General features: G+C 43.6%; 1 protein-coding gene across 1 annotated transcript in view; it reads left to right on the forward strand.

Annotated features, from left to right (window-relative positions):
* LOC128897196 (tensin-1-like) overlaps positions 1 to 24,448 on the forward strand; it is a 121,846-nt gene that overhangs the window by 45,693 nt on the left and 51,705 nt on the right. Inside the window, exon 2 of the mRNA XM_054161274.1 lies at positions 24,267 to 24,378. Within this exon, the coding sequence (XP_054017249.1) occupies positions 24,267 to 24,378 (112 nt within the window). The remainder of the gene's footprint in view (positions 1 to 24,266; positions 24,379 to 24,448) is intronic.

Below are 24,448 nucleotides of genomic sequence, written 5' to 3' on the forward strand. Positions count from 1 at the left end.
TCACTAGTATATAATCTAGGGCTGTTTGCACAGTGTTGTCTTGTGGGATACAAGAGTCTGTAGAAATATTTTCTCTAGCAGTGCTTCTTTGCACCAGTAAAAAACCACCTCCTGTCTTTCAGCATGAAAACACCTCAGACAAAACAGGCTTTTGCAGGGCTTCTTCATTGCCAAATTAGGACATTTTTGTGGCCTAATCACCCATATTCATCACAATTAATGCATTTTGAGGTGGTTTTCTGCCCTCAGATCTCTCTTTCTGTTTTAGCAGGTGGCTGCAGTTGAAAGTGGCTTAGGGGATGCTAAAGGTAGGGGGGAATTGAGGGAGGGGGAGAAATTAGCTTGGGGATCTGAGACCGGATCATGGTAGCAAATAATTCAGAGCAAGGGAGAGACAGATACTGTAGCCTCATGTTTGGGGGGAGAGCATGAGCTTGAACCTGAGCCTCCCACGTTGTGGGAGAGCATGCTGGCTTAAAGGTCCTGTGGTTTTCCCTCTCCATCCTGTGTGTGTGGACCCTCCCCTTCCTGCTTCCATGCTTAAGCATGAAGCAGAATTGCTGTATCTGGAGAGACTCGAGATGTGCTCTGGCCAGGCATAGCTCAAGCATTCCAGGCTGTTTGATCCCACCCACAAGTTAATGGATTACTCTCTCAAAGAGGTTTCTTCTGGAAGTGAAGTGTTTTGGTACACCTAGCTCTCGCAGCAGTCAGCTCTGTACTGTGGGCATCCTTGTTTTCTGCTGCTCCAGCCACTAGCCCAGAGGAAGATACGATCTGTGTTCAGCAGCTGTTTATGAGTTTTCCCCAAATTGTAAAGTAATTAGTCGTGGAAACACAACTGGTGTGCACCTAAGCTTTTGGTTTGTCTCGATGTGGTGATTAATAGGCGATGGTGGCTTGTTACAGGATATTTTCCTTGCAGTCAGTGGCCTGCAAACAGTAACTATGAGAGCAAAGACTCTCTTTGTGGCTCTTGTGTGCATGTACGTCTGGGAACATGTAATTTCCTGAGCACAAATGCTGGGGTTTGTTTACCTGGTGTATCTGAGGCTTTCTATAGTGTTTGCAATCCAAATGTAATTTTTTATGGGTTGTTGACATTGTTCTTTTGCCAGGGTATGGCTAATTTGCCTTTTTAAAGAAGTTTAAACTTCATCTGCCTGGGTTTCAGTAACAAACAGTTCCTGTTGGGTTTGATGAAGGAGTTACCTGAATCTAGTTCCTAAACACACAGCCTGTTGCTGTGGTTGTGAAGTGAGAGCCTGTACCCTGACTAAGATTAATGGTGGTTGATTTTTAGTATGTAATCAATTTAATTTGTGTTTAAAAGACCTTTGAAAACACTTCCTTATGAACACAAGTTATCTCCCTAATTAAAAATAAGCCTTTCCTGAGGTGTGCTATCTTCTCTTTTTTTTTGCATTCACTTATTCCTGCAGCTATTGGCAGCTCTCAGCCTTCAGGGCTATTGCTCTTGAGAGGCAATTTACCTGGAAGATGAAAAATCAAATACAGTTTATGACCTATTGCTGGGCCTTCTGAAATCTGCATTTCCAGTGTCAGTTTCAACAGGATAGGGTATGTAAGATCAAACTCCTGAGGAGGATGTGTGTTTTTAGTAGTAAACTGGATTTTAAGTAGTAAATTTTTAGACTAGTAGATTAGAGCAAAGTACTGAGATTGTTATTAGTCTGCTTCTAAAAATCCATCTCTGCTTTGGCCAGCAGGAGCAGGGAGGTCACTGTGCCCCTGTACTCAGCACTGGTTAGGCCACACCTTGAGTGCTGTGTACTGTGTCCAGTTCTGGGCCCCTCAATTTAAGAAGGACATTGAGACCTTGAACATGTCCAGAGAAGGGCAACGAGGCTGGGGAGAGGCCTTGAGCACAAGCCCTCTGAGGAGAGACTGAGGGAGCTGGGGTTGTTTAGCCTGGAGAAGAGGAGGCTCAGGGGAGACCTCATTGCTCTCTGCAACTACCTGAAGGGTGGTTGTAACCAGGTGGGGGTTGGTCTCTTCACCCAGGCAACCAGCACCAGAACAAGAGGACACAGTCTCAGGCTGTGCCAGGGGAAGTTTAGGCTGGAGGTGAGGAGAAAGTTCTTCACAGAGAGAGTTGTTAGCCATTGGAATGTGCTGCCCAGGGAGGTGGTGGAGTCGCCGTCCCTGGAGGTGTTCAAGAGGGGACTGGACGTGGCACTTGGTGCCATGGTTTAGTTATGAGGTCTGTGGTGACAGGTTGGACTTTATGATCTTTCAAGTCTGTTCCAACCTTGGTGATACTGTGGTTACTGTAAATATTTTGGAGCTATCCTGCCATTCCTTTGTCTGTCTGCTGTACCAAAGCATGTGTAAGTGTAGGCTTGAATCCTAAGTCATTTTGTATAGATGAATCTTAACATGTGCCTTTCAAGATGCTTAATGATGGACCAGGGAAGAAACAGGTTTAGTTCTGTCTAGAATTCCAGGTTTAATTCAGTCTAATATTTTGCTTTTACTTCTCTGTTGCTTCATGGGATATGCTTCCTGTGTGGGTTTTATTTTTATTTTGTTCTCTGGCTAAGTGCTGGGCTTTTGTCCAACCAGTTGCTTTCCTGAGGTGCAATGGTTTTGTCATTAGAGTCGCTGAAGTGTATTGTGGGATTTGGAGTTTTTCTCTCTAAAGAACCTAACCTCTGGAGGAGTTAATGCCTGAAGCCAGCTAGAACTCCATCCCTCAGCAAGCACTAGGGCAGCGTGCCAAAATCAGTGTTGTTCTGTTAAGTACCTGCTTTCTCTGCTCTGCACAGGTACTTTGAGAAAAAGGGTAATTAAAAAAAATAGGCAGTTTTGCCTTTTTATTCCCATGTAATTGAAACCCTTTGTCTACTTCTTGTGTGTTCAAATGCTGTTTAAGCCTCTGTTTTATTTTGAAATGCAGATGTTCATTCTGTCCTCAAGAGATAATGGCTGTTCTTGTGCATCAAAGGCATAAGTGTGTCAACAAGATGAACTTCCCTGAAAGCTGGAGGCTAGGTCATGATGCACCCTAGCTTTGACTATGGCCTGCAGGAGATAGTGTGGTATCCCTCCAAGGAAGAAAGTGTGGGAGCTAATTGGGAAAGAGAAGCTGTATTCAGCTGTGACATCTGGAATCTCCACATACATAGCCGTGCTTCTGGGGAAAATTGGGACTGAAATGTTGATTCACAGGCTTTGGTTTAAAATGATAGTATCAAAACAGTCATTGGTCATGTGGCTAAAGAAGTGTGTTGCCAGAAGGAACTAAGAAATAATCAGAAGCGTCTTTCAGAGTTGTGTTTGAGTGGCTTGAGAAGGGGAAAGCACTGTGTCATCCTCAGCTTAATGAATTCATGCTTCATAGAAACACTCAGTTGAGCTAGGGAGTGCCTTACCCATGTGCTTGTAAGTGAAGCTGTGTTCCCTGCAGGTGTGAGATCCTATGAAAACATAATTGTTCTGCTTAGTGGAAAATGTAGACTGAGCTGGTATGAAATGTGAGTAGTGGCTTTTCTCCCTTTTAAACCTTTTATTTCTAAAGAATGTGGTGACTAATGCTTGGAGCACAGGACTGAAATTCAAGCAAAACAGACTTTACTGTTGCACTTTCTGCATGTCGCTGGCTCGTGCTGATGTTGTCAGGAATGTAGCTTGCAGTGTACAGTGATGCACAGTGAGAGTTAGATGCTTAGCCTCACTGGGATGCATTTTCTGGGTTTTTGGAGGGGATCATCATGCCTACCTCTTGCATAGCAGCTTCAGGTTCTTGGGCATTGTCTGTACAGTGGTGCCTGTTGCTGCTTAACTAGGGGGAATTGTGTGTCCTGTGCTTAGAGCAGGGCTCTGGACGTTGCCGCTGTGGGAGAAGAGGAAGGGAGGACTCTGCCTGCTCAGAGGCCCAGTGAAGCATGCTGCTTCTGGAGGCTGGGCAGTACCTGCTTGCCCATCTCTGTTAGCTCTTAATGGACATAAAGCCTTCCTGGTTCTTTTCAGGCTTGGAGTTCAGGAAAGGCTGAGAGCTGGGAGGCCTTGTCATTCTTGAGCATCAGGCCCATGTCAGTGAGAAGATGTAGTTTCTCTCCCCTGATGGCACTTGTGAGCTTTGCACTGTATTTCTCTGCTTTCAGGTTCCATTCCAAATATCATGAATGTTGTTCCTGAGCATTCTGGAACAGTTTCTTCCTCCTTCAGATCTTTCAAGGAAATGGATGCTTCTGTTGTAGTTTGCTTGCAGAGAGAGCTTTGCCTCTATTAATGTTTTAGGTTTGTTCAGTTTACTTGCTTTGACTTAGCAATGTAGGTGCTGTTACAGTTATTTGTCAATTTTCCCTAAAGAACAGGTGCCTTGAAGACCAGTAGAGCTGAGAAGGGGGGAACAAGTTTGAATATGGAGTGGGAGTGATAAAGCAGGTAAAATCTTTCCCTTTGTCCTGTTTGAAGTGGTGGGGGAAACACAGCATTGTGTGCAGAGCAAATCAAGGTTTTCCTTGAGTCATTAACTATTTTTGACAGCTCTCAAGAACATGGTGACCTTTTCTTCTGTCAATTCTGTTGTTCATATACACATCAGTGCTTCTAAAAATGTGATAGAACTTTAGAAAGCGCTCCTCTGAGTAGCTCCTTCACCTAGAGTAGGTCACATAAGAATGCATCCAGAGGAGTTTTGAATGCCTCCAGAGAAGGTGACTCCACAACCTCTGTGGGCAGCCTGTTTTGCCACCCTCACAGTTACAGAGTTTTTCCTTATTTTCACATGGAACCTCCTGTGCTCCAGCTTGCACCCATTGCCCCTTGTCCTGTCATTGGGCATCACTGAAAAGAGCCAAGCTCCTTTACATATTTATAAACATGAATGAGGTCACCCCTCAGATTCCTCCAGGCTGAAGAGCCCCAGGTCCCTCATCCTTTCCTGATAAGGGAGATGTTCCATTCCATTCATCATCTTTGTGGCTCTGTACTGGACTCTTTCAAGCAGTTCCCTGTCCTTCTTGAACTGAAGGCATCTTGAACATTGCCAGCTCACACTTGGGAAGCAAATTCCCAAGTGTTGCTTGTCAGGAAGCCACATCACTCTGTAGTACACATGGCAGCTTCCCAAATGAGGCACTTTGCAGTATGGTTAAGCTGAGGGATGTTGTGAGAGTGATAGCAAGGCAGATGTGTTTGTCAGTTCCCACTGGCATGTCTGACCAGTGTACTGGTTTGGTGAGAATCTACTATGTTAATGTTACTCCTTTAGGTCTCACCAGCCCCAACAACTGCTAGGTCTCACCAGCCCCAACAACTGCTAGGTTTCCCATTTCTAGCACTTTTTGTGAAAAATGAGGCTTTGATGCTTTTGTAGGAATGTGACTGGGCCCTTTATGCTAAAACTGAGCTGCTTTTGGTTCTTTGGAGGAAGAATGTAGCTTTTTGCCCTGTAGTTCAGCAGAACAAGAATCTTTTTAGTTTTCAGCTTGCCTACCATACCAGCCTCATGAAGTTCAACAAAGCCACATACAAGCAAGGTCCTGCACCTAGGTCAGGGCAGTCCCAAGCACACATGTGGTCTGGGCAGAGAATGGATAGAGAGCAGTCCTGAGGAGGACTTAAGGGTGCTGCATGATGACGAGATCAACATAAACTGACAGTGTGCACTCTCAGCCCAGAAAGGCAATTGTGTCCTGCACCAGAAGTAGTGCTGACAGCAGGTTGAGGGAGGGGATTCTGTCCCTCTGCTCCACTCCTGTGATACACTGGAACAGGTTGCCCAGAGAATTGTGGAGGCTCCAAGCCTGGAAGCATTCAAAGCCAGATTGGATGGGGCCTTGAGTAACCTGGTGTAGTAGTAGGTGTCCCTGCCCATGGCAGGGGTTTGGAACTAGGTGATCTCTTTGATCCTTTCTAATCCACACCATTTTGTGATTCTGAGAGAGTTTGATGTCACAGATGCCTTCCTGACATCTCACTGATGTGTGGTATAAAGTACAGTTGAGCAGTGGCAGCTGAAATGTGAATACTACCCAGGAATTACTAGAAGAACCTGTCCTAAGTCATGTATTTACTTTTCCTTATATCTTTGGCTTCTCACATTCATATTTTGCTGTTTATAAAGCAAATTTGCTTCGGGGAATGGATGGTAAATATTACTTCTCTTGTGGCAGCATTTGGAAGGGACAGTTATATGTGTGGTGCATGTGCCATTTCCAACCTGAACCTGTGGTGAATCTTTTTGATGAGGCATAGTATTGTGTTTGATAGACAATTGGGATAAAATCATCTCTTGGCTATCTGCATGTGCATGTCTGGGGATAGAGGGGGAAGGGAGAAGACCATAATCCTTCAAAGAAAAAAAGGAGGGTGTGTGTATTCTGGGAGTATCATATTGATCTAAAAGAGCTTGATGCATTCTTTGAGCTTGACTTTTTGCTCTGGGAGGGACTGGAGGGATGTAGAGTGTGTGTGTGTGTTTGGGGGAGGGGTGGGGAGGTTGGGGTGGTGGTGGTGAACATTCCTGGAGGGGATTAATTTTGAGGTGACTCAAACAGACACTTTGATCCTTTCCATCTGCAGGTTGGCTTGTTTTAGCTTGTTAATATATGGATAGCAAATTCCCTCCTTCCTTTTATGTTTGGAAAATTGCTCATAGCCCACACATGGCTCTGTAATTGGGGAGGGATTGTTCATTCTTGCCTGCAGGAAGACATTTCTCTGTCTGCTGAGCTGGAGTTCCAGACTAGATAGTGGGAATGCAAGAAAAATACAGATGGGAAGCAAGACTACAGCTCTTATTTAAGCTACGATTCTTGAAGAAATGGCCACTAATCCATTTGTTTGCATCCAGAACACCATGCAGGGTGAAGAAAGGAACGTTTCTTAATCATGCTATCGGCCTCTGGTGTGTCTCAATGTGTAACAGTGTGATTGCCTGTAAGACATGGATACTGTATAGAAACCTCAGTGAGCTTAGGAAAGTTTCCTTCATTGATAACCTGCAATAGCTGAATGCTTTCATTAATGTCCTCAGCATTTTTTTGTTTATTTCAACTTTAGGCATCTGAAATGGAATGGTTATATATGTGACCTGAAAGTAGAGGAGGATCTCAAATATTATCTTCTGTTTCTCAACCAAACTTCTTAAAAATCATTAAACTTGTTGGGGTTTTTTTTTGCACTCACATTGCTCTGCCTCATCTCAAGTTACACTTTTATACTCAAGATTTCCCCAAAGTACCAGGATTTTCTTGTTTGTTCTGCCTTCTTTCTTATTCTGCAGGTTAGCTATTTGATCTCCTGCCTCTTTCCCCATCCTGGAAGATGCTTTGGAAAGCTTTGTGTGTGCACATGTGTCATTTGGAACTTTTTGTCTGACTGAGATTGTATCATGCCATAACTGAAGAGTTTTTTCTTCTTTATGGTAGAAAATAGCAGCACGGAACAGCCAGAGTCTTGGCATAAGCTTTGAATGTTTATTTAGTGGCTTGTTCCCCTATGTTACTTGCGCAAGATTTAGGGGCTTGCTTTGGGTTGAGCATTGTAGTTCTCCCTTTGATTATTTTTAAGGTGTCATAGAATTTTGTCCATAAATAACAGAATTTCAGAGGCTCGAATGGACCTCAAAAGATCTAGTCCAACCCCCCTGCCCTATTGTGACTAACCAAGGAATCTGGCTGTGTTCCAGGATACATAATTGCAGTCTGCCTTCAGTTTTGAAATTCTCTTATCTTTCTGCTTTTGTAGTTGGTGGCTCACTGTGGCTACTTGGGGGTCCTAAAGGGAGGAGTGCAAGGACTCTTCTGACCCACCTCACAGAGGCCTTTGAAAAAGAAACTTCGGGGGTGAGTTAATCCCCCTCAACTCAAGGTGACTGTTTGTCACCCACTGGTGGCTGGGTCTCTGCTTGTAGGAGCTAGAATAAAATTGAATTAACCAGGCTGAAAAAGACCTTTGAGACCATCGAGTCCAACCTACCATCCAACGCTATCTAATCAACTAAACCATGGCACCAAGCACCCCATCCAGTCTCTTCCTGAACACCTCCAGTGATGGTGACTCCACCACCTCCCTGGGCAGCCCATTCCACTGGCCAATCACAAGAACTTCTTCCTAACATCCCGCCTAAACCTCCCCGTCACAGCTTGAGACTGTGTCCTCTTTGTGTGTGTATTTGAGGTGAAATTTGGATAAACCAAGCAAAGCATGAGGGTTTTTCATGTGAGAGGTCTTGCCTTTGGCCTTTGTAGGTGATGTGGTAGTGTTTAGAAAAGCTAAAAATGCAACAAATGCCACCAATTTTACAGGAAGATTAAGTGGCTTCTAATAATTGAATGGCTTTATTAGCAAATACCTCTTGAACAAAAGAAGCTGATGACTAAAGTATGTCGAGTGACTGAAAGAAAATGAATTCAGTAATGGCTGGAAAAATGAGGAATTTGAGAACTGTGATAGATATCGCAACTAACTATGTGAGTATCTTTGGAGGTCCTTGGAGGAAGGTCACGTATTGTTTCTGGAAGTACTTGCCTCTAGATTTAGGTGGGTCAGTCAACAGTGAAGAGGAAGTCCTGGCATAGGTCATGATGTAAGCAAGCACTGCTGTAGTTTATAAGCTACACAAGCTCATGTTGGTGGTAATGCTTGAACATTGTGGCTGCTCCAAATAATGCCATTGCTGGAAAACTGTAAATGTAAGCCTAGATTCCAGATAGTCTGATTCTGCTAGAAATTTACACTTAGGTGACCTTGTAGGATCTCCTTTCTTGCCTGGCTTTGGGGTCTCTGGAACAGTGTGTTGCACAAATTGGGTCTTAATCTGATCTTGAGGGAGCGTTGTGTTTGGGGAGTGCCTCACATAACCCAAGAAGTCTTGAAGCAGTCCCCTCCTTTTCGCCTCTCCTGTGGCCATGGAGAGGCAGTTAAATACAACCTTCCTCCAGAGAGGCAGAGTAATAGATCTTAAATTGTCTGCAGAACGTCATTATGACAAGACATTTCATTTAGGCATCTTGTCTGTACATGCAGCACATGCAAGCAGTAAGAACAAAAAGGGCATCTGTATGTTGTACAGGTATTACACAATTAATATCTTGTGTCAATGTGCATGTTTTGCATGGAAAAGATCAGGGGGTTTTGTGCTTGAGTGTATAGAGTATGGTAATTCAGGTTGCTAAAATCTCAGGGTTTGGCTTAACTTTAAAGGATTTTATCACTTGTTCTAAGCTAAAAAACACTGAACTCCACCCTTTATTTGCTTGCAAAATGATCTTTCTTTGTCTACAAAGATCTGCACTGGTATTGATGTCTTGCTACCTGTTCTCTCTGGAGTAAATTTTGATTTCAACACTTGATGTTGCTGTCATGCATAAAACCCCATATGCTGGTGCCTGTATGGGGGACTGCATGAGTCTTGCAGGTACAGGGTGAGCTGTGGCCTGTTAGCTTGCTCAGGGTGGTGAAAGAGTATCTGAATAGTTTCAAGAGAGTTAAAAGGTGGAAAAGTAATTACAGATAGAGGATAGTGACAGCTTCAGCTTTTGTAGTAAAAAAAGCTGGGAAATTAACTTAACCTGAATTGAAAACTGATTTGATTACTTGTTTGGCATTTTGCTTTCCTTTGTGTATCCCCTGCCTCTGTTAATACAGAGCTAGACTGGAAGAACTTCAGTCCTAGTAGATTGGTAGAACAGTTGGGGTTGGAAGGGACCTCAAAGATTATCTAGCTCTAAACCCCACTGCCATGGGCAAGGATATCTCCTGCTTGACCGAATTGCTCAAGGCCCCATCCAACCTGTGTTTGATTGAACACTTCTAGGCTTGAAGTCTCCACAATGCCCCTGGGCAATCTGTTCCAGTGTCTCAACACCCTCATGGGGGAGGAATTTCTTCCTAATGTCTAATCCAAATCCAGCTACTTTCAGTTTCAAGCCATCACCCCTCTATGCCGTTGTTAAAAGTCCTCCTACAGCTTTTCTGTAGTCCCCTTCAGGTACTAGAAGGCTGCTGTACGGTCTTCCTAAAGCATTCTCCAGGCTGAACAGCCCAAACTCCGGCAGCCTGTCCTAGCAGGTGAGGCGCTCCAGCCCTCTGATCGTCTTCTTGGCCTCCTCTGGACCTGCTCTAACAATTCCATGTTCTTCCTGTGTTTGGGGCTCCAGAGCTGGACAGAATTTTTAAAGCTATCAAACACTACTGCAATTAAATGTTGCTTCGATCCTTGAGCAATGATACTGTGAATCTTTTTCGGATGCTTCAGGCAACATTTTTAGTGTTTACTTAAGAAGAGAGCTAGCTATACTTAGAGCACACCCGTGTGGCCGTGTAGGGGTTAAATGCTATTTTAAAGTAGTTTTAATGGGAGGAAAAAGGTTTCTAATTGTAGTGAAGTATTTTTGGAATTTGCCCTGTCAGTTAGTAATATTTCACTAATTAAAGCAACCCTTTGTTTAAACCAGGCTGACAACAGTTTGTCTGGAGAGCTAGGTGCTGGACAAACTGAGGTGTGTTTATTTCTCAGCAATTTGACCTATTTTATGTGCTGATGTTTCTGAAGCTTTGCTTTTAACTTGGAAAAAGGTATTCACATCTGTGAATTCCTTGTGGTTTCTCTGCTGCTGAGTGTTGCAGCCTATAAACAGTTTTATTGCCTTAAAGCCTTGTGTGTAATGATAATTAACAAATAGAACAAGCATACAGGCACTAGGCTTTTTATGGCTGGAGGCATCAGGTTTGTTTGAATGGCAAAATTAAGGGATTATAAATTTTTGCTGAAAGAATGCTAGCAAGAGGCAATTCTTCTCTCTCTTGTTGCCTTTGTCTTGTGTACACCCTCAGGAGAACAGTGTGTATTCTGGCTGTAGTTTGGTTGCTAAGGTTTTGAGTTTGTGGAGAATGGGTTCTGGCCTGGACATGGTACATTTGCTGTGAAGGAGAGGGAAAGGGCTACACTGGTAGTGTCAGGCTGAAAAACAAAGACTGGAAGTTCTACAGGTTTTTCTGTCTTGAGCTGCACAATCTGAAGAAAGTCACATAATACAAGGGAGGGTCTCCTCCCCCTCTCCTCAACCCTAATTAGACCACATCTGGTATACTGTGTATAGTTCTAGGCTCCCCGGTTCACAAGGGACAGGGATCTGCTTGAGTGAGTTCAAGAGAGAACTATGAGGTTGGTTAAGGGCCTGGAGCATCTCTTTTACGAGCAAAAACTGAGACACCTGGGGCTGATGAGTCTGGAGAATAGAACGCTGAGAGGGGACCACATAAGTGTTTACAAGTAATGGTGGCTGCCAGGAAGATGGAACCAGTCTCTTTTCAGTGATTCCCAGTGACAGGACAAGGGGTGATGGATGTAAACTCACTCACAGGAAATTCCATCTCAACCAGAGAAAAAACTTACTGTGAGGATGATGGAGCCCTGGAGCAGGCTGCCCAGAGATGCTGTGCAGTCTCTTTCTCTAGAAATCTTCAAACCCACCTGGACATGTTCCTGTGTGACCTGTCCTACTTAGCAGGTGGGGTTGGACTCAATTTCTTGAGGTCCCTTCCAACCCCTAGCATTTTGTGATTCCATAATACGAAAAAGCGAACATGGGGTTGAGTGTTGAAGATTTGTATGCCGGCAGGTTCTGTTTGCCCAGTGCTCTTTTATTGCTAATCACTCTAGGTCCCTTGGTTCTGTCAGATGACGTGCTGCTTACAAGGAAGTCTGCTTTGCCAGCTCAAACATCCTGAAAGAATCAAACTGCTGAGTGTCCTGGCAGTTTGAGTGAAATCTGTTGAGTGATGAGTACCTGCTGAGTAATACTTCTGGCTAGACTGACGCTTGATAGCTTTCTTTTGAAAGGTTTTTTCTTCTGCATTAATAGACATTCAAAGACACGCTTCAATTCTTGCAAAACCAATACTTATGTTTTCACAGCATTTATAAAAATACCAGCCTACAGAACTGCCTTGTCAACAGATCTGCAAACAAACATGGCTGGGCAGTGAAGGTAATTCAGAAGTTTTATTGGATTTCCTTAGCAATATTGACACACTACGGGATGTGCTCGATAAGAGTGAGGAACGTACCGGAACAATTCATAGACCCATAGTATCAGCAAGGTTGGAAAAGACCTCAAAGATCATCAAGTCCAATCTGTCACCCAACGCCTCATGACTACTAAACCATGGCTTCAAGTGCCACATCCAGTCTCCTCTTGAACACCTTCAGGGATGGTGACTCCACCACCTCCCTGGGCAGCCTATTCCAATGGCCAGTCACTCTTTCTGTGAAGAACTTCTTCCTAACATCCAGCCTAAACCTCCCCTGGTGCAGCTTGAGACTGTGTCCTCTTGTTCTGGTGCTGGTTGCCTGGGAGAAGAGACCAACCCCACCTGGCTACAATCTCCCTTCAGGTAGTTGTAGACAGCAATAAGGTCTCCTCTGAGCCTCCTCATCTCCAGGCTAAACAACCCCAGCTCCCTCAGTCTCTCCTCATAGGGCTTGTGCTCAAGGCCTCTCCCCAGCCTCATTACCCTTCTCTGGACATGTTCAAGAGTCTCAATGTCCTTCTTAAATTGAGGGGCCCAGAACTGGACACAGTAAAATTGGATGTCAGAACCAGGATGAGCCTTTGAAATGAGTGTTTTCTAGCCTCCCTTGTGTTTGGTTGTACGTTTCCATGAAAGTACTTCAAGTTTTGGGAGGTGTGCCGTGGGACCGTTACTTTTATAAATGCTGTGATCTAGAAATTTGCTTTATTACCTGTTCTAAGGAGTGTTTGCTGCTTTTCTGTGGGACAGAGAAAGCAGCAACTGTTGTGACAGTCAATTAAGTCCTCTAAAATGCAAGAAAATAAATCTAAAAGACAAGACAGGAAAAATTCTGAATGCTTTAAAAGAAACTGTCATTGCTCTGAAGTGATGGGGAGAGAATAGAGTACTTTTCTACTGTGTTACTATGAAAACACTCTTGGTGCAATAGAGGAGAGAATGGAAATAGAAGATCCCTGGTGCAGGGATACAGAGAGTGGAGAGTATTTGATGAGAAGAGTAAGAATTTGTGAATTTCCCTGGTCGTTAGAAGGAAGAAATTCTTCCTTCAATGTTCTTCAGACATTGAAAAAGCATCATGAAACTAAATTCAACATACACTTTAGTGAGTTTTTTGCTACTTGCTGTGTTAAGAGATCTGGATTTTAGTGCCAGGGGAGTGCCTGGGATTGTTTTTTGGAGATGCAAAGTGAAGAATTCTTCTGAGCTACCAGGAAGGAGCAGAGCAGTGTAAGGAACAGTTGTTTTATGTAATTGTTTTTCTCAAGGTAATACTTTAACTGTTTGTCCTTGGGTGACTGAGCAAGTTAATCAGCTACAGACCAGCACTGTATAATAACTTTATAAGTGTGTGTTGCATTTGATTTCTCTTTCCACAAGACCTTCAGAGCTTGTAGCTGAATGTGATCCCTGTGCGTAAGCCATTTCACATTATCCTGGTTCATTCACAAGGCACAGGAGAGGTTCCAAGCCTCAGGCTAGTAGGAAAGAAAAGGAAATGTTTTCCTGACTGGGCAGGAGCACAAAAGGCTCCCAGTTAGTAGCAGTCTGCACTAGTCAGTGACCAGTATTGATGGCATTTGTCAAGATGGCTGTTTTCTCACATTCCTCTCAGAGGTTGGAGTTTAAATGGGAGTAGCTTCTTGGAAAGGTGGAGACCACTGGGACAGGCAGGGAAGGCTGTTTTCCTCTCTCCAGGCTGCAACTGAAGTGACTTTGAAAATGGTTCAAGTACTGAGGTGGAGGTGAGTGTTGCTTAATTTGTTAGGTATAAAAATCTGTGGTTCAGCAGAAGCAGGCATAATTATGGTCATTAGCTTGCTGTAGAAGTGTTCTTTTACTGTAGCATGGTATGCTTTGCTGCTGGATTTCTCTTCTCAGCGCTCCATGCTAAACATCAGGTAGTGTGTGGACTGAACATACCAATGTACACATTTACTGGGAGTTCCTTTCTCAAAGGCAAAACTGGAATCTGACATGGCAAGTGGGCTCTCTTTTCTGTGTGGCCCAGAGTGACTGCGTCTTTTGTTAAGCATGTCTGGCAGAGCCTGGACAGCCTGTTTTCCATAGTGCTCTTTCAGGTACCAGAGTGGGAAGGATGGTTAGAGTCGGAAGCAGTGCGATGATCAGAAGAGGAGCCTCATTCTGCTCTTTGCTGCAGTGAGGAATGGATCTCCTCAGCGTGTTTGAAATAGTCATGCATCATGAAACTGTTGGTGTAGCATGAGTGGGATGTTTCACCTGGAAGTGTTGACACTGTTGCTTCTTGTTTGCTTTCATTTTATTTGGTTTGGTTTCTTTCTTTGTGTGTGTGGTTCGTGTTCTTCAGTTAAAATACAAACCTACTTACTACTAGTCTTTGCTCTCTGATTTTTCTGGTTAGGGTTTAGGTAAGTGTGGACTCTGTACAGTATCATTTGTGGTTGGCAGCAATAAGGGAAATTGAGACTTTGAGATTTTGTACGCTGTTATCGCACGATAAACACTGAGAGATGTGTTCAGAGTGGGCAACACGACTGATCTCCTAGTATCAGAGGAAAACAAACAGACGGTAGGCAAAATCTATGCTGCCAAGTAGGGTGTTTTTCATCAGCATGTGTTCCCAGAGACTCGCCTAACAAACCCACACAGGGACACCAGGAAAAATGCAAAATAAATAGCAAGCTGCAAGTTGTCTGCTGTCCGACAAATGCAGGGAAATGATATCCTGGAGCAGAATCATGATGTAAACATTTCTGAGTTTTGAAGTGGCACTTAGTGGGGTGCCCCCTCCCTCCCCCCCCCCCAAAAAAAAAGTTGTAGAAGTCTGCATAATTTTATTTTGGTTGTGATTCCTGAAAGGACTTGATTAAGCTTGGTGGAAAAAGAATGTAAAGCTGCAGTAGAATAGTGGCAAAAAAGTAAAACTTGATGTTATGAAAGTCCTACACAGAGGTATGCAATAAAGATTCTAATGTTTCACTTCTTACTGAATACAAAATTGTGTAAAACAGGAATTATGGATCCTCAGGTTTAATGAAGTGCAAAAGACATGTCTACTTCGAGTTGTTCTATAAAAGACAGTGTTTTAGGTTACTGATGGGAGCAATCTCAACTATCTGAAGTAAGGTAACTACAAAACGAAGCAATAAAGATGTTATTTTAGCCATACAGGCATTCACTAAGTGGTGTTTCCTGTGTGAGTTGCCATCATTAGTGCAGATGGTAATCCGTATGGAATTGCAGGTTTGACTGGAGCTGTTTGCATGATGAAGTAGGAGTCTTTGGAATACCATTGCTTCTGGCCTAGGGGAGTATGTTGAGGTATGTACTTTGGGGTGTGGAGCATAGGTGTTGAGTGAAGATGTGTCTGCGGATGCTGTCCTGCGCTCACTCCCCTGTTAATGTAGATCTTGCCTTTCAAAGCACAATGGCCAGGTAGACTCCATGCAATCACTAAAACCATGTCAGTAGGTCCCAAGAGCCACACTGGTAGCCTGGATTGAAATAAAGCAGTTAAACAAGGTTGTGTATGGGGAGAGGAGGAAACTGAACTGGGGTTGCCGTTTTTCCATCCTGCTGACTCAGCTTTAATGAGATTTTCCTGCAGACTTGGAAAGCATGTTGTTTGCTGCTGCTTGAAGATGTAGCAGTGATATTGCAGGAAGCAGATCCTGGCTTGTGACTGATACTTCTCTGGTACATGCACTTGCAATGTGGGTGCTTCCTTAGCGTAGCAGCTGCAAATGCACATCTGCATGAAGTGTGCAGATATCAGCCTGTTCACCTCCCTGCATTTCTTGCCCAGCTGCTGACTTTCTCTGGAGGATGAGGGTGGGAAAGATAAATCTGAAATGTAGCAGTGCAGACAACAGAGTACCTGCCTAAATGGAGTGTGTGTTAGTGCAGCACACCTGCCTCAAGCAGGATTGTGAGGGTACGAGAGAAAGTTCAAGCTGAGTAGCAAAATCAGCCTGTATAGAGGCTTCTGCCTCTCAGTGATCTGGTCAGTGTTCTGGCACACAGCTGCTGCAGTCTGTCCTTCCTCTAGCCGAGGTCTGACCTTTTGCTTCAGGTTTCCCTTTCTCTGTTTGTTTTCCAGGTTTTGGTAACTTTCCTTGGTTTCTTCAGTGTTTTTGTTCAATATCTGGTTCTTTTTTGTCATACCAGAAACTCTTCACTAGGAGCCATAGCCCTTGGTAGCTTTTTTGGTATTTGGCTTGTAACTGACTGCATCGTGTCATAGGAGAGTCAGGCGTACACTGCTGCAGTTCTTTGTGCACAGGTTCATGAGTGACTATGAAGAGAGAGGGAGGAACTGTGCACAGAAGCATGTACTCTGCTTGATGCCTTTGTGTACCTGCAAGAACTTGTAGTGGGAAGAGATTTGAGTAGAGATTCTGGATGAAGAGAATTCAAAGAGAAATAGAGGTTAGTTGTCAGCATTTCAAGAGTAGAGACTTGATGTCTCAGAATTGTTACTTTTGTGATACTCTTCAACATTTCTTTTCCTTGTGAACTGAGGATAAACCAAGTATATTCAGAAATAGCCTTTTTCTTCCTGTTATTTAAAGATGGCAGTTCTAGTCTTCAGACGTCTAACTCTGAGTCTGTGGGAGTTCCAACCTTCATGTAATAAAAGCTGTGCTGTAGCCTTAGAGATGTTAAGGCCAGTTCATTTAACAAAAAAAAGAAAAAAGCCATTGACAGACAGGGAGCTTTCATGATGCAGACAGGCCTTTGCTGCTTTCAGGCCTTTCCTTTGTACAGTATTTTCCCACACAGAACAAAGTGTCACTTTGCCAATGAGACGAGGATGAAAGACAAATTTGCCAGTGTCTGGAGTAATGATTCTCTTAATGGACTTTCCATCTGTCTCCTAATTTCTTTTCCACCAATAGAGATTCATATGCAATGGAGAAATGAAGATGTTGAAACAGAAATACAGAAATGCAAAGAAGTGATGAAATAGAAAAGTGAGAGAGGTGTAGCTGTTTTACATTACAAGTGAGCAGTGGCCACAGGCCCTTTTTGTGTTCCCGCTGGGAGGAGTGGGATTGAACCACTGCTCCCCACAGGCAACTGATTCCTGGGAATCAGTGAATGGAGAAGTAAGGATTTTCTCTGCTTGTATCCTACTGGAAGGAGTGCTGGTAATGGGCATGCATTCAGACCCACTTGGGTGCTGGCTTTCCTCAGCAGGTGTCACCTGCCTCTAAGCAGACCTAGACCTATTGTTTTCTAGACTGAAATTTCAGCCAGATCTAAAGGGAAGGACTTGAAACTGTCTAGGAAAATGGCAAGTGTGAAAAAGTTCCTCTGGATGCTGTTTAAAGTCAAAGGTGCCCACTTCTTCCAAGCATTTTACTCTCTTGTAGTACCTCTGCATCCTGTAGAAACCATCTTTCAAAGAAAGCTGGTATTGGTTTGTCTCAAGAATTTCAAACTGTACCAGAACGCTGTAGCACTATGGATTTGTGCTTCTGCTTCTCTGTCCCATTTTGTGCTTCCTTTTTTAGCTCTGTTTTGAAAAGGGTATGGCTTGGAAACCATAGTACCAAGGTGGAGTTTCTTACTAAAACCTGACCCCTGATTTCTTCTATGTGAGAAATCAAAAGTGCTTCTGCAGCTTAAAATTACAGCACAAAATGTACTTTTTTCTTCCCCTCATTTAAAACTTATGGCATTTTCTGTTCTTCCTTGGCTACAGGCTGGGGTCATGGTGGCTGGAGAGTGGCTAGGCAGAAAGGGACCTGGGGGTGCTGGTTGGTAGTAGGCTGAACATGAGCCAGCAGTGTGTCCAGGTGACCAAGAAGGCCAATGGCATCCTGGCCTGTATCAGGAACAGTGTGGCCAGCAGGAGCAGGGAAGTCATTGTGCCCCTGTACTCAGCACTGATTAGGCCACACCTTGAGTCCTGTGTCCAGTTCTGGGCCCCTCAGTTTAGGAAAGATGTTGACTTGCTGGAACGTGTCCAGAGAAGGACAACAAAGCTGGGGAGGGGTTTGGAGCACAAGCCCTATGAGGAGAGGCTGAGGGAGCTGGGCTTGCTTAGCCTGGAGAGGAGGAGGCTCAGGGGAGACCTTACTGCTGTCTGCAACTACCTGAAGGAAGTTGTAGCCAGGAGGGAGTTGGTCTCTTCTCCCAGGCAACTGGCACCAGAACAACAGGACACAGTCTCAAGCTGTGCCAGGGGAAGTTTAGGCTGGATGTTGGGAAGAAATTCTTCATGGAAAGAGTGATTGGCCATTGGAATGTGCTGCCCAGGGAGGTGGTGGAGTTACCATCTCTGGAGGTGTTTAGGAAGAGACTGGATGGGGTGCTTGGTGCCATGGTTTAGTTGATTGGATAGTGTTGGATGATAGGTTGGTCTCCACGATCTCAAAGGTCTTTTCCAACCTGGTTCATTCTATTCTATTCTCATGCTCATACAGCAAAGCAACTTTGTACTACCAATTCATAGAGTTGTCTGTTTTTATATTTATTTTTTCCCCTCTCAGCATGAACTTTACTTAATGAGTTATTTTTTTCCTCACCCACATCTCTGTGTGCCCTCCCTTGAGTCACAGGTCAGGAGCTGACTCCACTGGGAAGGGCATTGCCAGCTCAGGCTGCATGATCCAAAGTCAAATCTCTCATCTCTAGCACGGGCTGCTTGTCTGTCCTTTTGTGAAATGCCTTGAATGAACAGGGAATAAATGTAGTGTTTAACAAATACTTGTTTCCCTTTGCAATCCCTCTGATGTTATTTGTAATAATAAATGGTAACAGTAGTAGTATAACGAGCTGTTTGTGTGCATTTTATTGTATGTGTAATATGAATGTGTTTGTGTGTGTATATATATATACATGCTGTGTTTATCACCGTAGAAATAATCTCTGAATGGAAGTGAAACAGCCAGAGATGCCTTATTTCAGTTGGTGTGCCATAAAAAGTTATTTACTTGTTTTCCCACTGTCTTGTATTCTGTGCAAGGTTTACGTTGGATGTTAGAGGAAACCTTTTCACTGAAAGGGTTCTCAAAGACTGGAACAGGCTTCCCAGGGAGGTGGTTGAATCCCCATCCTTGGAGGTGTTGAAAGGAGGCAGAGATGTGCTGAGGGACATGGTTTAGCCCCAGCCTGGGTAGAGTTAGAGAATGGTTGGACTCGGCGATCTTAAAGGTCTTTTCTAACTGATGTTGATTTCATAATTCTTGTCATGTAGCTTAGGCTCTGCAGTATTCATGTCTTTGCTGGGGGTAGTTGTGCATGTGCTTGGACTGGATGTGTCACCCATGTTTATGTCACTGGGCTAAAACCCTGTGCTACTTCTGAAGCAACAGTATGCTTTCCAAGACATTGTTCTCACATGGGTGCTGTAGGGAATTTGCTGTTTCTTGATATTCACCTCATCCTTGTGTGAGGCTTTTGACACGGTCACTTTTTAGAGTTACCAAAAAGTTGTGGTCAGCCCTGTGTTTCTGAAAGCCAATTTTAGGCAGTAGTATAGAATCATAGAATGGTAGAGATTGGAAGAGACCTGTAGAGAATGAGTCCAACCCTCCAACCAGGCTCATCTAGGGCAGGTCACACAGGGGTGCATCCAGATGAGTCTTGAATGTCCCCAGAGGAGGAGACTTCACAACCTCTCTGGGCAGCCTGTTTCAGGGCTCCAGCACTGTAAGAACAAAGAAGTTTCTTCTCATGCTGAGATGGAACTTCCTGTGTTCCTGTCTGTATCCGCTGTCCCTTGTGCTATCACAGGACAGCATTGAATAGAGACTGGCACCTTCATCTTGACGCCTACCCCTTCAGATATTTATAAACAACAAGAAGATCCCTTCTCAGTCTTTTCTTCTTTAGACTAAACAGCCCTAGGTCTCTCATACTTATCTCCTCAGGGGGATGCTCCAGTCCCCTTATCTCTGTAGCCTCTGTAGGACACTCTCCAGTAGTTCCCTGTCCCTCTTAAACTGGGGAGCCCAGAACTGGACACAATACTCCACATGTGATCTTGCCAGGGTCCATCCTGACTACACTCTTAGGCCACTTCAGGAGACCTTTGTGGTCACAAGGGGTGGATGAGTATTGTCCTATGACTTGGCCTGCATGCATGCTAGGCACTGTTAAATATTTGTCTGGAAATGAAACCTTCAGCAGTGGCACACTGATCTGGGATTAAGAATGTTCAGAAATGCTGTTTGCTCTGGGGAGGGAGGAGAACAGCTCTGAGCTATTCAGTGTTATGTATAACACCAACTGTTGTATGCTGGACAGTCCTGGCTCCCACATTTACTGCATGTATGGTAGTTGCAGGGAACTTCATGGGAGCTCTGAGTAACTGTGCAGAAATCCCATGACTTCTGCTGTGTAGACTTTGTGTAATACGTGGGAGAAGAGGAAGTAGGGAGGTGACAGAAATAAAGATGAGTAACCTTAACAGAAAGGGCTGAAAGGGGATGAGTGTCTGGCATTCCCCTAAGCTAGCTGTGCTGGGTTTTCCATAGCTATGTGAGCTATATTTGGAGCAATTTTACAGAATTCTATTTCTGTAAGAAATACAGATTTCTGCAAAACTAATAATATCTGTTTCATAGATGAAATCTCTATCTATTTCATAGATATTTATGCAGCAGTTAGTTGTGTTTGGTTTTGGTTTTGTTGTGTTTTTTTTTGGCTGGAGCTCAGCATCTTCATGAAAAAGGCTTTTAGACATTTCTTAGCTGAGTTTGTTTTGGACATCCCCTGTGGGCATTACCCCAACTCTTAAAAGGTTATGAAATACCCACTCTACTAATACACTGACTCCCCTCCTTTCAGGTATTGAAAATAATAGCCAGCAGCATTTTATCAGCTAGTGGATTTAAAGCTACTTTGGAGAATAGAAAAATGCAGAAAGAGATTCCAGGAAATGTCAGCATTTGGAGAGTGGGTAAGGAAAAGGGATCCTATTTGCATGAGCATGGACAGGAACTGAACAAAGAGATCTTTGCTTTATGTCATTTTGCTGCTGTGCTAAGAGGGGTTTACCAGCCATGAATAAGCCAGCAGGAGCAGAGTCTGACATGGGGAAAGCTGATGGTGCTTTAGGGTCAAGGTGAGGAGAAAGTTCTTCCCAGAAAGAGTTATTGGCCATTGGAATGTGCTGCCTAGGGAGGTGGTGGAGTCACCGTCCCTAGAAGTGTTCAAAAAAGAATCATAGAATCAATAAGGTTGGAAAAGACCTCAGAGATCATCAAGTCCAACCTGTCACCCAACACCTCATGACTAACTAAACCATGGCTCCAAGTGCCACATCCAATCCTGTGTGTGTTTATAATTGTCTCTTAGCTGGAATATCTGACATGGGTTGTCACAGGCTTTGGAGGTGGAGAAGGAGCAGGCTGACAGTTTTTTGCCTTGACTCCACATAGGGTGGAGTGCCCAATTTAATTTGTAAAGTTCTAGTTCTTTTTGATGATACTTGCATTTCCTCATATGTAGAGATTAATCATTGTCTGTGTGACTTTGGAGGGAACTGATTCTGTAGAAATAACAAGCTAAGGTGGTTTTATTGTTTGTTGTGGGTTTTTCTTCATTTTTTCTTTCTTACATGAACATGTAATATGTGAGTACAGTTACACAGTTTTCTTGAGGATTATTTAAGCAGATTTAATTATACAGTATTTGCTTGATTCCTTGATAAAAGGTCTCAGCCCTGTGCCTATTTTAAAGAATGAACCATTCTCACAACTGCAATTTGTGCTGAAAACATAGAACTGAAATAAATACTGCTTGTTTCTGTTCTTCACTCAAAATTAGCTGTTATGATAGGGTACAACATTTAGGAGTAACATTTGGAATGTCTCCTCCATAGGTTTAATGAAATGTGCATTAAGAGAAGTATGATCAGCAGGTCCAGGGAGGTTGTTCTTCCCCTCTACTCTGCCCTAGAGAGGTCACATCTGGAGTACTGGGGCTAGTTTTGGGCTCCCCACTTTAACAGAGAGAGGGAACTGCTGCAGAGCCCAACACAGACTGCAGAGATGCTGAAAGGTCTGCAGCTTCTCTGTGAGGAAATGCTAAGAGACCTGTGACTTTCAGCTTGGAGAAGAGCAGCCTGAGAGGGAATCTTCTCAATGCTCAACAAGAGCTAAAGGGTGGTGCCCAGTGACAGGATGAGGAGCAGTGGGCACAAACTGGAACCCGGAACGTTCTACCTGAACAGGAGGAGGAAATTCTTCGCTCTGAAGGTGGCAGAGCCCTGGAGCAGGCTGCCAAGAGAGGTTGTGGAGTCTCCTTTGGAGAGATTTCAAACCCACCTGAACACTGTGATCCTGGGCAGCCTGCTGTGGAAGACTGTGCTTTAGCAGAGTCATTTGGACTAGATGATCTCCAGATGTTCCTTCCAACCCCCCTCATTCTGTGATTCTGTGAACCACTGGTAAATTTCTGCCAAAAAGGAACTGTTGTATCAGTGTTACCAAAAGCTAAATGGTACCTGGAGTGATATCTTGAGTGCTTTAACCTGTATTGGCTGAATTGAAATCTGGGGAATGTTGTTGGGGTTCTTTTTGTGTAAACTTTTCTCAAAAACTTGTCACAAACATACTTTGGAGTTGCTGTGAATTTTTTTTTTATTACTCTTTTTTTTTTTATCTGGTGATGATCAACGTGTTGCTACATAATGAAAATGCTCAGTGGTGAGGACTATTAGAAAGTCGTCACAGCTGAGGATGCTCTTGTACATCTTGATATGATCTGCTGTGTTATATTGATGCAAGTCTGGGATGAACTTTCAGCTTGCTTAGATTTCTGTGTGCCTCAGAGAGCAGAGCATGACCAAAAATATTTCCTTGTGTGGTAAACAAAAGAGTTTCATAATGCTAGCAGACCCAGCATTGTTACAGCCTCTTCCTGGGGCAGAAACTCAGCCCGCAACTTGTGTTTCTGAACTGTTTTCTTCCAGTTTTTGCTCCTAAACAACTACATACTGTTTAGATTTCAAGTCTTGAGCCAAATGAAAGCAGCATTGCTTGCTGCCTGCCATCATTGTTTTGTTTTTATTTTCTTCCCCTCTTTCCTTGGCGTCTTCCTTAGTGACTATACCAGGTGAAAACAAGGAAATCTTGGTCCACCCTCCTCTAGATTTCACAGTAGATAATGCAGAGTTCTTGTTGAAATGGCTGTGAGTGTTGAATGAACTGGTTAATTGAACTGCTTGGATAGCCCATGATGGAATTTACTTCTGTTCATATAATCATAGAATCTTGTTGGTTGGAAAAGACTTTAAGATCATCAAGTCCAATCAGTCTCTTCTTCCTAGTGATAAGTGGTTGGACAAAAGGAAATGGCTCCAGAGTTGTGCCAGGGGAGGTTTAGGTTGGATGTGAGAAGAAACTTCTTAAGTGGAAGGGTTCTCAAGGACTTGAAGAGCCTTCCCTTTGAGGTGGTTGAATCCCTGTGGTTGGAGGTGTTTCAGGGAGTTATAGTTCCAGAAAGCTTGCAAGTGAAAGTGAAGGCTGTTAATACCCTTCCAAAAGTGATGCTGACTCTGTCACAGGCTGTTGTGTTACCTAAATGCTTCATAAGTTGTCAGGGCCGTGTAATATCCATCATGTATACAGTACTGACTTTTGCAGTTCTGTCCCCAGTTAGACATGTCATTACTGGGTTAATGTTTAACAGGCTGCTGTGATAGAGCATTACTTACATTATTTTAAGCCAGTTTAAGCTGAACCAGTGAGAGGTTTTTATGTCCCTAAGAGCTTAGGTCAAATGGTTATTGGCTTGTAGCATAGAGATGATTCTGTATTTGCTCTCGAATCATAAGCTATAGAAGGAATTCTGTCGATACCATATAAAATGTTCTGCAGTTTCTCTGTCCTGATATGGAAGAAGTTCCTCACATACTGTTGCCTCCTACACTTGAGTGTGCAAAGCTCACATTATGGAGCAAGAGCGAGGAATAGAGAGAGCTTTGACATACTGCTATTATACTACTGATAAACTACTGTTCTGTTTAGAATCATACAGTGGTTTGGGTTGAAAGGGACCTTAAAGATCATCTAGTTCCAACCCCTTGCCATGGGCAAGGACACCTTCCACTAGCCCAGGCCGCTCAAGGCCCTGTCCAGCCTGGCCGTAAACACCTCTAGGAATGGAAGGATCTGCTTCCAGATGGGTCAGATCTCCTACTGTGTTAAAGGGAAAAGAGTCCACCTTGTAAATGTCAGTCAGGCAGAACATTTAAAATTACATTTAAAGTATGACTGAAAAGCTGAGGTGAAGTCTAATGTTATTCCTCTTGCTTCTAGCCTCAAGAAACAGCTTCAAGGTCTCACACCTTCAAAACGAAGTCTTTTAAGAAATACAAAGTTTGTGGAATCTGCAAACAAGTAATTGATAGCCAAGGCATTTCCTGCAGAGGTGAGTAATGGATGATGTGCTGCTTGCTTTCTTGCAGTGTAAAGGAAACTAATTTTGCACTAAAGTTAAA

The sequence above is a fragment of the Dryobates pubescens genome, chromosome 4 (assembly GCF_014839835.1).
Source record: "Dryobates pubescens isolate bDryPub1 chromosome 4, bDryPub1.pri, whole genome shotgun sequence".
NCBI lineage: Eukaryota > Metazoa > Chordata > Aves > Piciformes > Picidae > Dryobates > Dryobates pubescens.